The sequence below is a fragment of the Amaranthus tricolor genome, chromosome 11 (genome assembly GCF_026212465.1).
Source record: "Amaranthus tricolor cultivar Red isolate AtriRed21 chromosome 11, ASM2621246v1, whole genome shotgun sequence".
NCBI classification, from domain to species: domain Eukaryota; kingdom Viridiplantae; phylum Streptophyta; class Magnoliopsida; order Caryophyllales; family Amaranthaceae; genus Amaranthus; species Amaranthus tricolor.
In genome coordinates, this window is record NC_080057.1 from 23,494,493 (window position 1) to 23,509,629 (window position 15,137).

Below are 15,137 nucleotides of genomic sequence, written 5' to 3' on the forward strand. Positions count from 1 at the left end.
TTCTGAAATTTGTTTATTATTATTATTATTATTATTATTATTATTTAAAAAAACGGTTGTTACACATATTAAGGAATCAACTCAACTAAAAAATTAAGCTAATGATTAAAATCCTAAAATAAATTATATACTCTAAGAGTTGACTATACCCATATACATGTCTTTATCAAGTTTGTTACCAAAGCATATAGAAAAAGAAAGATCAATTCCTATACTGAAAATTGGATGACCATATTTTATTGATATAATCCAATAATTAGCCATGCAAAAATGTATAGGTCAAACACTCAAATTTTAACCAATAAACAAATTTCATATATTCATCCATTTCTATAATATCCCATTATCACTAAAATAATTTTATAAGTATAAAAATCAGTGCAAGTTGTTTAAACTACTTACACTAATAGTTAAACTAATTAGTCTAGTACTTATTAAATAATACTTAAATTGATCCTTCCTATATTCATTTGTCATCTTTGAATACAAAGACAAAGACTTTTGGTAAGACCATACATAACTAATAAAGCAACATTTTTTCTCTCTATTAATTATTTAAGAGTTAAGATATACTTTCATGTATAGCCTTTAAGTTATATATAAGCATTAAAAATGTTGTCTAAACAACCATTTAACCATTTATATGAAATTCAATGATAAAATAAACTAATAAAATCATTAGTTAACTACTTTAATAATAATACATATTTCTGAGGATTTTGAGTCAGTATAATAGTTGAAAGCTTCGTCTTTCACATGTATAATATGAATTCACTTTTCATCGAATAAAAAAATAGTTTTTTATCTACCCTAAATAAAAAATAGAAATATTAATAAAATAGTAATTTCTTCAACTAAGCAAGGAGAATAACATCTAGCAACTAGAGAGTACAAAATTATCAATTGAGTGTATTGTACATAATTAATAGAGTACATACATTTTGTTTTTCTTAAGATCGGGACATCACATCATTTTAATATCCCTAAATTGAATTAATGAGTGGATAATTACTTATAAATTTATACTCATCAATATTCATTCATCAATAAAGCAAAACAAAACCAACTTGTACATAAAACACCAAACTTTATTAATTTCATCCTAATATTCTTGTCATATTCCAGCTTTTTCACTTGGAAATAACCCTAAAACAAAAATGTTTCTACACAAAAATGGTAATGTTGACCGCCTTTATCAGACATATAAGGTTGGAGAATCCATTAAGAGTAAAAATGTAAAAGAAAATTAATCTTTCTTGAAAATTTATTAGAATCGAACCCATTTCACAATCGTAACTGAAAAATCTTCGATCATTAGACTAACCCGTGATTCTCATTAATTTAGATGCCCTAATAATTTGTGGTTGAGAATTATTATTATTTTTGTTTGGATTTCCAAGTTGTCCTTGAGCAATCATTAAAGACTTGTAAATCTCAACAATCATCTTCTCATCATACTCCTTTAATTGAGTTCTATAATTATACCCTAACCCATTACCATAATCAATGGATCCTCCAAATCCGGATCCAGAACCACCAACTGCAAGCCCGGAATTAGCTAAACTAAGCATCATATTCACATAAGCATCTCTTAATTTAGTGAGCAATTTCTTGGGCAACCCAACAACCTTCTTCCAGATCCGGATCCTCCTGTTTATTTTCACCCGAAAGAACCGTCTTCTTCTGGGTCTAACTGGGTTTCCATCCAGTTCACACCCGGAAGGAATGGGTTCGGGTCTGGCATTTTTCTTGGGTTTATTGAGTTTTTGATATCCTCTTGTTTTCCAATAGGATTTCATAGTTTTGTAAACATGAGCTGAAATTCCTTCCATGAGATAATATATGGATAATGGGTAATGGGTAATGGGTAAATGGGTAAATGGGTAATGGGTAATGAGATTAGTTTAGATGATAGTGAGAGAAAATGAATATTTTTGAGGAGGTTTAAAAAGGGGAGAAGAAGAAAGTAATTAAGAAGTGGATTGGAGATGAAGACATGATGTATGTATGGATGGGAAGGAAGAATCTGGTTGATGAAAAGAGAGGAAAGTGGTTGGGTACTTGGCTGGAGGAATAAATGAGAGATAGGACATGTTTGGATTATGTGTAAATATTAAAGGGATAAAAAAAGTTAAAAATAAGAAATTAAAGTTGATAAATGAGAAATTAGTGAAATTTAATTGTTGTAAGGGTGGAAGAATAATTGCAAAGTAATGAAAAATGAAGGGAGCTCTCAATTTTATAGGGTAAATATTTATCCTAGGAGGTAGAGGAATGTATTACCTCTATAGGGGAAATCATCTTCTTTTTCCTTCGTTATTTTTATTTGATGTTTATTTTATCTTCTTCACAACTAGCTCAATTATTTCAAATGCATTCTATTTGCTTTCATTTCGTTAGTTTGACTTTATTTCATCCCTTAAATATTTACCTTCAATCCAATCATACTCATATTGTAAATATGGAGAAATGTTTTCGAACCGCTTTTATATATAAATTAGATAATCCAATTAATATAAATTATGAGAATATGATATTTTTAAGAATGTTTTACAGATAGGGGCTTCTCACAAGGTCGCGCTCTTCTTTATGGGTATGAGCTGCCATCGTCCTTTCCTCCCTAGACCCTGTTTATAGTTATTATCTATGAGCGGGATACACTGAGTATGATGATAATGATTTCTCATAAGTAGACCTGAAAAAACGGTCGATTAGTGAGCTTTGGGTCGGTTCAGTTCCGAGTGGGATTATATTTGGATTAAATGAGAGATATTGCAACTATGGAGTAATGTTACAGGCCATATTTGGGTTAGTTAAAATATATTTATGCACATCTTGTTAAATTTTTTTTTAAGTAAAATACTTATTTTTTTACGTCTAAACGTCTGGTTTATACTTGATTTATAGGTAAAAAATTAAATGTAAGTAACATTGTGAAATTTACCATATTTTTCGACGCTCTCTTTAAAGAAGGTACGAGTATGAATTATTCGTTACATTTTTAATCTGAACCTGCTTAAAAAGCTGGATATTAGGTTAATGATAATAATGATGAAATTAATGAAAATTGTGAAACATACAAGTGAGTATGAAAAATTAAATAATGGGGAATGAGGTGATGTATTACGTGTACGTACATCCACACCTACATTTCATAGCAATCTTGGTTCATTTATGTCTCAATAAATGCATATTTATTGGGATGTGATGAGGTTGTAAGATTCCAATTTCCTCCACATGAACTTATTTGGGGTTTTCAGTTTTGACTTTAATTTGTTTACTCTTTTCTTCATGTTTCGGAAAATAGGTGACGGTGCGAGCAAATTAAAGAGGATCTCTATTTTCTAATCTAATTCACATTTATGATTGATTTTCAATTAAAATAAAGTATCCTCACAAGTCAGGATTCAGGTTAGGGATTTTTTTTTTTAAAGATGCGGATAAATCATACATGTTCTTCTCAAAAAAGGAGTAAAGAGGATGAATACAGTCCAAAAAGCCCTCAACTAATACTTGCGTTCAATAAGAGTTGAACCCCAAACCTTTTGCTTAACATGCAAATACATTGAGCCACAAGCATTTTTAGTTGATTTTCATTTAAATTAATATTTAAATTTGGCAATGAATGATTTATACAACAATATTTCTCAAATTATAATCTGAGCTGAATTATTTTGAAATTTGACTTATTAGTAAGTATAATTTAAAATTTCGACTCTTGATCCAAAATACCCGATAAAAAATACCAAAAAAGGCCAAACACATAATAAAATTGAATCTAACCGTTTTGATCCTTTTTAGTCCCACATCAGCATTTTAGTTCACGTTATTATTTTTAGTCGAAATCCACTACAACTTTCATCAACTTATTTATTTGTGTCAACAGTTCATTGTTAGACCTAAAACTGGTCTATTGTTCTTTTGTATATAAAAATGATTTCTATTTAAACAGTAAAATTTAAAAAATTTAACACGGTACTTTCACACCTTAATCGTGAATTATCGCACATTTTAATTATTTTCTAATAATCATAACTTTGCTATGAATTTGCTCTCAAAATGAATCCAATACGCTAACAGTCCGTTTGGTTAGTAATACTAAATGATGTTAATGGGAATGATTTATAGCATAAAATTTCACCAAAAATTCCATATCAATCCCATGGTAATGAAACTTTGATCACAAAAAAATTTTTTGTTTATAAATTTTCATTACCACCTAATACCACTTCTCACAATGGTAATGCATTGGAATGAATTTTATGAAGAAAATGAGATTATTGATGTTAGATAAGCATGGTCATCAAGGTAGCCAAGAGATTTTTCAACTAAAATTACACTAATTTTTTATTTCCATTACCACCATTTATTACTATCTACCAAACAGACAGACACTAAAACCAAAACTTAAGATTACATTTACATCAAAAGACACAACCAACGGAATTGGATTGATTTTGATTCAATAGTGATCTTTGATGTACAAGTTATAGTTAGACCCATAAAGATTATTGTTAAATCATATACCCGATTGCTCACCTCTAAAAAATAGGAAGGGATAATAAAAGGGTAACATGAATTACAATAATAAGATGAATATACCTTATCATTCCTATCCTAATAAAACTTTAATCATAAATTTTTTTTTTATTAATTTTCATTAACATCTAATACACATCTCTAAATAGTACTATTTAAAATACATCAGTAGTTAGAATAATCATTCGCATTTTTACGGAGAAATGATAATAAATTATATCATACTCCCTCTTATTCATGTTTTAAATATTTGCTAATATGATATTACTGTTTCAAATATTTCTAATCATACTTATGTAAAAATTATAAAATATTAATATAAAAAATTTGCGTTAATAAAATCAAACAAAATCTCCTATAGTATAACTTATAAATTAAAAAAACAAAACATGTTAAAGAGTGATTTAAAAAATATTATTCAAAAAATCAAATATGACAATAAAAAATAAATAAAAAAAATACATAACGAAAATCACATTTATCAATGTACTCTCTTCAAATCAAAATTAATGTCTTATTTGCTTTTTAGACACACTATACCTTCTCCATTTCGTATTAATTACAACATTAAAATATGACACTATTCATTCATCACTCTTAATCAATGAGATCTTGTTTAGTTCGTCTTATTATAAAAATTATTAAAATTATACTTTTATAATTTTTTATTATATAATTAGAAATATTAAGAATTAAATTAATATATTGAATTGTGTGATAAAGCAAATATGGCAAATATTTTAAAACCGAAAAAATACTTAATTTTTAATCTATAAATTTAAATATAATCAAGTAAAAGCTTATTTAATTTGTCTAATATAACGATTATTAATAATAATATCTTATAATTTTTAATTGTATAAAATTAAAAATATCATGAATTAAATTAGTGCCGCGTGAAACAGAATATAAAATTCACAAACCAAACACTTGTACATAATAAAATTTCAAAACAAGTTTAGCGTTACGGGTTTTGCTATGGTACAGAACCCTCACGATTCACCAATACTCACCACGAAGCTCTCTAAGCACTCTACCATGAGGAGAATCAGGATCACCCCTCATTTTATTCCATTTCCAATTCTCAACGGCTCTTAACAATGAGTCCTCAGCAGTATCTAGCTGCTCCGGCTTCCACACGATTACTCCCTCATCTCTTCCATAATACGACGTTGGGCTGTCCGTTGCCTGTGTTATGGGCTTTCTTGAGTCCACAAACTCCAATTCTGATAATGGAGATGCCTTGTGTGTTTTAAAGTACTCTTTGTTGTCCTCCTCTTGGGCCTTCTTTTGGGCCTTGTAAGCTTCTGCACCGTCCAATTGGCTAGCTCGATTCGATGATCGACGTTTTTGTTGGGTGTTGGGCTCGGATGGACGGCCCACTCCAGTGTGTTCTAACCTTCGGGATGAAGAGGTTGGTGGTCTGGGTGGGACTAATGGGTCGGGTGCCTCCCCAACATCTCCTCCCTTCGCAAATTTTAAGATCATTTTTCAATAAAAAAATCTTAAAACAAAATGTTCATAAGCTAATAAATAAATTAATTGATTAAACCCGTGTATTGATATACTCTTGTGAGATGAGACACCGTCTCACAATAAGAAAATCTAAAAATAATAAATAGTTTATATGCTAATAATTAAAATAATATCCCAATAAAAAAGATCTCAAAATAATAAATAGTTTATATGCTAATAATTAAAATAATCTCCCAATAAGAAAGATCTCAAAATAATAAATAGTTTATATGCTAATAATTAAAATAATTAAGCTTATAGAATAATTGTGGAAAAAATTTTACCATTTCACATAAGAATTTGTAATTATTATAATAAACTATGACTTTATACTTATTAACTCACTTTTTTCCAATAATAAAATGTCGAACATTTAATTTATGATTTAGCAAAATATTTTCAAATATATTGTCTTACCCAACATGCTTTAAGATACATATAAACAAGTAACCCTTTCAACTGATAAAATAAGCCAAACAACTATTTCACAAAACTTAATTTGGCCTATTTTATGTCTTAACATATGTCTATTAATTGTTGATTTTTTTAGTTTACACATTTCAAATAAGACACTAAAGAAAGTTGTATAGAGCAGGTGAAAAAACAATAGTAGCATTATACTTTTATACTTTTGAAATTTCATAATTTAATGTTTTTTTACTATCAATATTACGATAGCTTAAATTCTAAAAGTACACTGTTAATGAAAAAAACAAGGGTAAAAACAAAGTTTCATAACTCAATGTATAATCAAATATTTATTATTACGACAACTTAAATTTCAAAACGTATAATGTTATTTTGTAAAACTTTTTAAAAATTTGCTATCACTGATCTTTTGCAAAAATTCATACACGGCATTAGAATATCCCATAATTAAAAAATTTGGGGTAAGAAAGTAAAGAAAGTAGGAACCTGAGGAGGAGGATGACTAGAATGAATAGCAGGATCAGCAGGAATACCAGTAGGAATTGGAGCATAGCCTTGTGTCGGAGCTACCCCTTGTGTTGCTGCACTCTCTTGTTCTTCACTTATATATGTTTTTCTTAATCCCCAATTTATCCCTAACCTATTACTCTTCCTCATTATTATTGGTATTATTACTCTTGATTGCAACATTTTTCCTTATTTTCTTCTTCTAATTAAAACTAAGATATATTAGCTTTGTTTTCTTAGAAAATTAATAAAGAAACTTGGCAAAATTAGACAAAATTAATGGACTTAATATATAAATAATTACTCCAAAAGAAGTATGTTCTAGAAGTTTAATTAAAAGAAAAAGAAGTAAATAATTTAATGGTGACATGATCATATGGATGTAACGTGGAATGTGATTCTAGTGACTTCTGGATTTATTGGTTACGTGTCTTCTTTTTAAGATTTTGGGCTTTAGAAGTGTCCAAAGGAGGAGCCATTTCATTAAGCTGTCCATCTATCCCTTTTGAGTCCATCATATATTGGGCTTTGATGGGATTCATGTGAAAATTGAAATAAAATGAGTTTTTTTAAAAAAAGACAAAATTTTTATTAAGATCGTCTCATCATGAAACTACTTAATATGAGTTGTCTCAATTTTTAATTTCTTAAAAGTTAATGAAAAAAATTTCTTTTAGTTAGTTAACTGCGTGAGTTTAAATTTAGACCACTTCTATTGCGCCGTCTCACAGTGAGACAGTCTCATACAATACTTGCTAAAAAAATTCCTTAAATAAGCTTTAGAATACTCAAAATTAGTATTTTTGTGTTCTAGTTTAAGATTATGACTTATTCGGTCTTATGAACAACGAACAAAAAAAATTTACTACGACCTTTTTCACATTCGCTGTCAGTAACAGCGAATAAATATCTAATCTCAGCTTTGGTATGGAGATGTTTATTATGAAAATTAAAATTTTCCAAAATTAATTTTTGTAATTTTTAAAAATGAAATTATATTTTTTCAAATTTTAGGATTTATGCTAAGCTTTGGCTTGACTTATGTTTGTACTCTATTTAGAAACAACTCTTTCTCTTCTTGGACACCATCTCATAGTGACAATGAAATAGTTTAAAGTTACTCTTATAAATAAAAGTAAAGTAAGTGTATTTCAAGTTTTATTTTAAAGTTTTTAAATGCAGAAAAGTTGATTTTTTTTAATTAGCTACTCTTGTGAGAGATTATCTCAAATAAGAAGTCTATATTCTTATTTTTTATTTTAATTTGCATTAATTAGTCTATTTTAGCCCATATATCTAATGCGTTTCTTGAAGACACCGTCTCTCCCAACAATTTGTGTTTTTTAATTAATTTAAATCTAACCGTAAAACTGTGTTAAATGAGATTTTTGTGGTTTAACAAGACATACCAAGAACTTCGGATTGGGGTAAGGCGTTTTGTAGGGAGGAACTCTTGCATGTGATCATTTCTGATATCATAGTCGGTATTTAAAATATAAATTTTAACTTTAAAAATAACTATTAGCATTATATAACTAAATGTGAGTATTTTAATTATGAACGTTGATGTTTTGAATTAATTTAATCATGTTAATTTACCAATTTAAAATTGTTTTCGGGTGAGATATTAATTAAAATTTAAAAATTTATATTTAGTTGACAATTTAATAAAAGTGTATTTAAAGGGAGGATGAGGATGATCTATCATCTCAAATTAAAGAAGTTGATCCACCATGGCAAAATGTGTTACTGTTGGACTAAAAAGTTCAACGTTGGGCTTATATGTAAATATTTATACGTCGTTATAATTAATTAAAATTGTCTTTATACCCTAATTAAAGTGATCTAATTAAATTTAAAGGGTTTGGGCTTAAATGTATCAATAGGTTATGGGCCTTAAATGTGTAAAGACTCGTTGTATGACTGGGTTCTATGATGGGTCGAATACCAGTCACAAGTTATTATATATATATAGCAGTTATGGTCTCTAGGTTATACATATTTCCTTTTCTCCTGCCATCCCATTATCAGAGAGAATCAAGAGTGATAACATTAAGGGTCGTCATTCTAGGAAATACGTGTTAATCTAGAAGATTTAATCGCATCCATTTCCAAGATTATCTCTTGCGACATGGAATCAGGTATCCTTCAGTTTTGTCCAATTATTTTATTCTTCTAATTCAACATAATCGATGCTGTTTGTTAGTAAAGGTATTCACCTTTTTTTTGTCTCATCAGTTACTTCTTCTAGGGTGGCTTGGATTAAAAGCAAATATTTATGAAAAAAATAAAAGTCAAACTAGAAAAACAAAGTTAATTAGATAAATGATTAAAGGGATTTGATTGTTAGAGAGGTGAAAGAATTGATTAAAATGTAATGAAAAATGGAGGATATAGCAATTAGTTCTCGGGGTACAAATTTACTCTATGAGAGAATGGGAAAATTCTTTACCTCATAATGAGGAAATTAACCTGTTTTTTATTCATTTTTTTTATTTTCTCTCATTTTACCTTTATCACAATTATTTCAATAACTTTATTTGCATCTCTAATTAGCTTTGTACATTAATTTGACTTTTTATATTCCTTAAATATTTATTTTCAATCCAAGCGACCACTAAGTTAGCATATTAATTAATCTATCTATCCGAATTTCGAAGTATTTATTTATAGGGGTTGCACCTAATAAAACCTTAAGCTAGCAATCAATTAATCTATAACTAATAAATGAAATAAAAAACTGAAGACAAAATCAAAGAAAGAAAATGAAATTACCAATAATTGTATACAGGTTGATTTTACCGCCATGTCCAAGTAAATGAGTTTTATTACTTTATAGATGAATTTACAGAGAAGTTTTATTACATATATCATTTGCCTTCTTATAAATATAATTTGGCAAGAAAATAATTAATATAATTGCGACATTATTTGTTTCCTTATTATTCATTGTATCCAAAATCTTGATTATTTTCAATCAATAATTAGCTTCCTTATTGCTTGCTTGATTATGTGTGTAAAAAATTGGGCAATCAATTAGCACTTTTTGAAAGGAAAATTTTCTAATATTCTTATGAAAATTTCCAGAAATGACAAACTTAGTTTCAATAAAGTTATTATTACTTAATTGCTCCTATGATTACCATGTTTATTGAATTTTTTTTTTAAATTGATATTAAAAATTCAACATTTTATTCATTCGTTCCTAATAATTTCAATTTTAGATTGCCATTAGTTTGCTTATAGCATAATCTTTTATTTCATAATAATTCAAAATGGATAGCTGAAAATTTGAATTATTCGTTACTTTTTTTTTTTTTTACTTCCTCATATTCACCTAATGTATTCCATTTGACTTTTCATCATTTTTTAGGTGATCAAATAAAATCACATGTAAAAGAAAAAAGTATAGTATTTTTAAATTTTTATAGGGGTAAAATAAGATTAATAGGAGTAAAAGTGTAAAAAAAGTTAAGTTTTATATGGTAAATTAATAATATTTACATATTCAAAATAAAATGAGACATTTAGAATAACTTAACCAAATAAAAAAATAAGACACTTAGGGTAAATAAAAAGGAGTATTATTTATGAGTCTTTATCAAAAATCTATTATTTTCAATCAATATTTAGCTTCCTTATTGCTTGCTTTATTGTGCGTGTACAAAATTTGCAATCAATTAGCACTTTTGAAAGGCAAATTTTATAATATGACACGGTAATGAAATATTTTGGAAATATCAATATCAAAATATATATATATATATATATATATATATATATATATATATAAAATCACAAATTATTATATAAGATAATCTTACACATATGTTTTTATGGGCTTCTAATTTGAAGCCAAGACGGTGTGTCACAATCACGCCAGTAGCGAATTAAAATTTTGTAGACAATTGGAAAATTAAACGCAACAAGAAAAATAAAGATATGCACTAAAATAACGAATTTCTTTATAATTAGTCGATTATCAAAACACCACCACTCGCTATCTAAATTTACAACATTGCCCTCGTCATTGAAAATAGCAGAATATAAAAAACCATAAATAGTGGATACCGTTGGAAGCCAAACTTGGCAAGGGTAAAATCGGAAGAAAATAGATAAAATTCAAAAGGAAAATTAGGGTTACAAGATTGCGTTATCGGGTAAGGTAGGGTCGGGTCGGATAGGGTTAGCGGAAAGGGCAATATTGGACCATACAAAGGAAAAAATCGTCTCAGCAAACTAAACTAATTAATTAATTAAGCATAAACAGAGCCATAAGACAAAGCCATTAGAAGCATAGCCGCTTGTTCAACCTCTCCTAATTTGTCTCGGAAATTATCAGTACTTTGTCTAATCACTTTGATCTTAAACGGCATTCCAAGGCCGCCATTGTTACTACTACTACTACTACTTCCATTGCTGCTGGTGGTTTTTTTCTTGTTTTTGTCTACTTTTCCTTTTTCTAATCCTAATAGCGCTCTTCTCCTCTTGTGGTATTTAATTCCACATGCATTGCATAATGTCTGTCAAAAATTTAAAAATTGAAAACGTCAGAAAAATAAGAGCATTTTATGACGAAAAACGCTTAAAAGGAGTAAAATTACCTTAGGTCCGGCAGGACCGCCTCGCCATAAAGGAGTAGTTGTTGTTTGACAGTCAGTACATCTCTTTAATTCAAAACTACTACTCTGTGATTCAGAAACTGAACACTGCTACAAAAATTTCAAAAAACAATTACTAAAAATTTTCATAATCAAACAACATTTTATTCAAAAAAAAAGTGAAATTAAAGATTTACTTGTTCTACCTTTAGATCTAACATGATGATCAGAGAAATTCGAAGGTTTTTAATATTGTAGATAAGTTGAGCGAAGAAAGGAGAATGAGAGGTTGAGAAATGATCAAATAAGAATGATCAAAACTAGAAAATGGCGGGATTTTGAAGGGATGGTGAGTGATGAGGAGGCGGCGGGGTGATTTTGCAAAAGAAAAATGAAGAGAGAGAAAGTAGGGAATGATCAATGTTGGATTGGAGGACAGATAATGGTATTTAAAGGAGCAATGCACACTTTATTTTGCTGTTGGTAGCCGAACCCTAGCATGCTCCTCTGTTCATTTTACTTATTTACCCTTTTTCTTTTCACTTTTTTTTATTTCTATTTTAATTTTATTTTTTATTTTTTATTCATTGTTTCTTGTAAAAATTGGTTTATTTAACTAATATAATCCTAATATAATGCACGAGTTGGTGATTCTTGTCTATCTTGTAAGTAGATTTTTTAAATAGAAATTGTTTATGAGATGGTCAAATTGAAAAATATGTCTTATATTTGAATTATATAACTTCTCTAGAAGTATCTGCTATGAGAAAAATATAATTTTTATTTGAGTTTGTTTTATCGAGAGACAGTCTATTATGAAAATTGCTTTTTTTAATTTATATAAAGAATTAATTCTTCAAAAAATAGTGGGCCCATTTTTGTTGTAATGTTTACTTTTTCACGAAAATTTTTGTGAGAGACGATCTTTTTAAGAAATCATCTCTAATTGAACTGGCTCAAAATGGAAAATATAGAGTAAGTTCTCGGTAGACATTAAAAATATTGTAAGTAGACATTTAGAATATTATAAGTACTTAAGTACTTACTTGGCAGGCATTAAGTATATCGTAAGTAGAAATTAAAGATGTTGTAAGTGGACATTAAGTATATGGTAAATATTAAATAGGCTAGTCGGCTAAGTTTCTTGGTAGGCATTAAAAATATTGTAAGTAGGCATTTTAAATTTTTTTCGATGGATATTAAGTATATTATAAGTAGACATTAAGAATACATAAGTAGATATTAAGGTTTAATTGGTAGGGCCTGAGAGAAGAGACCGACTGTTGTTTTTCTGTCTAATTGTATTTACTATATATTTTCTCCTTTTTTAAAACATTATTTTATGATAATTTTTGTAGATTAGATATTTTATATTGGTTTTAATTATAAGTGGAGCACACATAGGGACCACAATAATATATTAATGAAATTTATAAAAAAAAAGATTAAAGACAATATTGTCTAACATATGTAATAAAGTATAAATATGATTAAAATAATAATAGCATGAAAGTAAAAAGATAATTTGAGAGAATAACAAATAAAATCGTACAAATGAGCAAATAGAAATATCATTTAGAAAGTATCTTAAGAAACTCTAATATGAAAATTTTAATTGTTGCAAACTCTTAACAAATTTAGAGTAAGGGACATAGGAGTAGTGTTATTATTTAATATTTTTCAATTCTCTTAAAAATTGTAACAAATATATTTTTATCACCTCTAGATTAACGTAAATAATTTAGGCACTTGAACCCTGTCAAGCGATCAAATAGATAAACTGATTGTTTGAAAACCAAGTCTTTTCTCAATTGGAGTATGTACCACCTTTAATCTCGGTCGTCCAACTTACCATTTATAAAAAAAAATTAAAAAAATTAATTTTTTAAACAAAAAGACACCAAAAAAATACATTGACAATTATTGGATAAATTATAGAGAATGATGAATTGATGATAAGATTCCATGCACGAGTGAACCCTCTTAGTATTATTGAGACATGATAGTTGTTCTTTTGTACCTTAATTCAAATATTTAACATATCTCTACTTTGATTTTGGATTATTGAGCCTTTCCAGCTTAGAAAAGGCTTTGAATTGAAAATGATAAAATTCAACAATTATCAAAATTAAGTATTCTTTTTAATTTTTTATAAGTAATATGCTTTGGAAAAATACTTACCCGTTCTGAAATACTTCAACATATCGAGTATTGGCATTATTCATCGTTCAAGTCTAATCGCATACTTTCATAACATTAACTTTTTATAATTTTTAGATCTATATAATTCAATATATAAATAAATAAAATAACACGTTAAATTAGCTCTACTTATATTATTAAGAGTAGCATTTTCTTAAGAGTAATAAATATTTTAAATATTGATGAGAGCCTCTCAAATACGAGAGTTCGATCTTGCACATGAATTAAAAATATTAACAGTGACATATTGTAAAGAAAATGTCGCTATGAATAGCAATTTCAAAACCACATAGGATTACTTGTTTATTTTGGTATTTGTTATTTTGGTCAGTATTTTTTAACTATTATTTAATATATTTTTATTTTTAAATAATAATTTATTATTTTCTTTTCATTTTATTTATATATTATAACTTTTATTAATTTCATTTACATACAATCTCTTTATTTATTATTAAATATCTATATTTTTTCTTAAAAATATATTTTTTTTCTTAATGTTAATTCAAAATGACTATGGAAGAACACATAACTAAAGAAATCAAAAGACAAATTATTGTAGCAATAAATAGAATGGACAAAGACAGAAATAGTGACAAAATCCTGCCCATAATTCTGGTTAGGGTTATGGAAAGACAGACAAATTATTTGTTTATTAGAGCAAACACAATATGTTGATATTAAAAAAGAAGAAATATAAAATATATGAAGTATAACAAAACAACAAAAAGAGAAAAGACTAAATACCCACTAAGACCAATATTTTGTTTTTATGAGTAATTAAGGAGTTGATTTGGGTTTTAGGAGAGAGCATAGTGAGATAATAGGATTCTGATAAATAAGATATTTTAACCAATTAATTTACCAAAAACTAACTTTAAATGATTTGACTATTTAATTATTTATTTTTGCATTTAAATAATTAAGTTAAAATTGTCTAAACATTATTTTATCAAATATCTCGATGTAAAGTGAAAAAATGACTTTTTGGATTAAAGGTACTAAAAATTTTAATTTTGGGTTAGAAAATTTAGAGATTAAAAACATATAAAAATTCATTTACCATCTTTGCTTGGCTTGACTTATCTCTTCTTTATTGCTTCTTTGCTTGGCTTCTTCCTTCCACACTTGCATAGTTGCATAAAACATCTTCCATGGACATATTATCAATAGGATAATGATGTTCAAGATATTTAATATTATACAAATCATGGAGAGGTTTCATAAAATTATTATTAGGCTAACTTATTATCTTGGAGCTCAGCCGCATTAGGCATAATGAAAGTTGTTCATGCAATGCGTTTTAAGTCGATTCAAAATCGAATCTTATATATATTCAAATTG

General features: G+C 27.5%; 3 protein-coding genes across 4 annotated transcripts; all 3 read right to left on the reverse strand.

Moving 5' to 3' along the window:
- Positions 1-836: 836 nt before the first annotated feature.
- On the reverse strand, positions 837-2,251 carry LOC130827534 (uncharacterized). The gene has a single exon (XM_057693273.1). It carries the CDS (start codon positions 1,830-1,832, stop codon positions 1,320-1,322), a length of 513 nt encoding a protein of 170 aa, XP_057549256.1. The 5' UTR covers positions 1,833-2,251; the 3' UTR covers positions 837-1,319.
- Positions 2,252-5,357: 3,106 nt separating this feature from the next.
- Positions 5,358-7,260, reverse strand: LOC130827158 (uncharacterized). The gene is made up of 2 exons (XM_057692806.1): positions 6,970-7,260; positions 5,358-6,006 (listed from the first exon to the last, which is right to left on the reverse strand). Exons 1-2 carry the CDS (start codon positions 7,171-7,173, stop codon positions 5,539-5,541), a joined length of 672 nt encoding a protein of 223 aa, XP_057548789.1. The 5' UTR covers positions 7,174-7,260; the 3' UTR covers positions 5,358-5,538.
- A 3,673-nt stretch (positions 7,261-10,933) lies between these two features.
- LOC130827114 (GATA transcription factor 16-like) lies at positions 10,934-12,082 on the reverse strand. Of its 2 annotated transcripts, none has more exons than XM_057692735.1 (3): positions 11,798-12,082; positions 11,595-11,699; positions 10,934-11,513 (listed from the first exon to the last, which is right to left on the reverse strand). In XM_057692735.1, exons 1-3 carry the CDS (start codon positions 11,810-11,812, stop codon positions 11,247-11,249), a joined length of 387 nt encoding a protein of 128 aa, XP_057548718.1. In that variant the 5' UTR covers positions 11,813-12,082; the 3' UTR covers positions 10,934-11,246. The 2 variants fall into 2 exon arrangements, with proteins under 2 accessions (XP_057548718.1, XP_057548716.1); XM_057692733.1 differs by having other exon boundaries at positions 11,595-11,702; positions 11,798-12,020.
- Positions 12,083-15,137: the final 3,055 nt, after the last annotated feature.

Bases quoted from the DNA above. Each gene is read 5' to 3' on its own strand.
- LOC130827534 (XM_057693273.1), bottom strand. From the start codon at position 1,832: ATGGAAGGAATTTCAGCTCATGTTTACAAAACTATGAAATCCTATTGG.
- LOC130827158 (XM_057692806.1), bottom strand. From the start codon at position 7,173: ATGTTGCAATCAAGAGTAATAATACCAATAATAATGAGGAAGAGTAAT. The intron at 6,007-6,969 runs GTTCCTACTTTC...AAATTTGCGAAG, and splicing joins CTAGTCATCCTCCTCCTCAG to GGAGGAGATGTTGGGGAGGC.
- LOC130827114 (XM_057692733.1), bottom strand. The intron at 11,514-11,594 runs GTAATTTTACTC...AATTTTTGACAG, and splicing joins GCGGTCCTGCCGGACCTAAG to ACATTATGCAATGCATGTGG.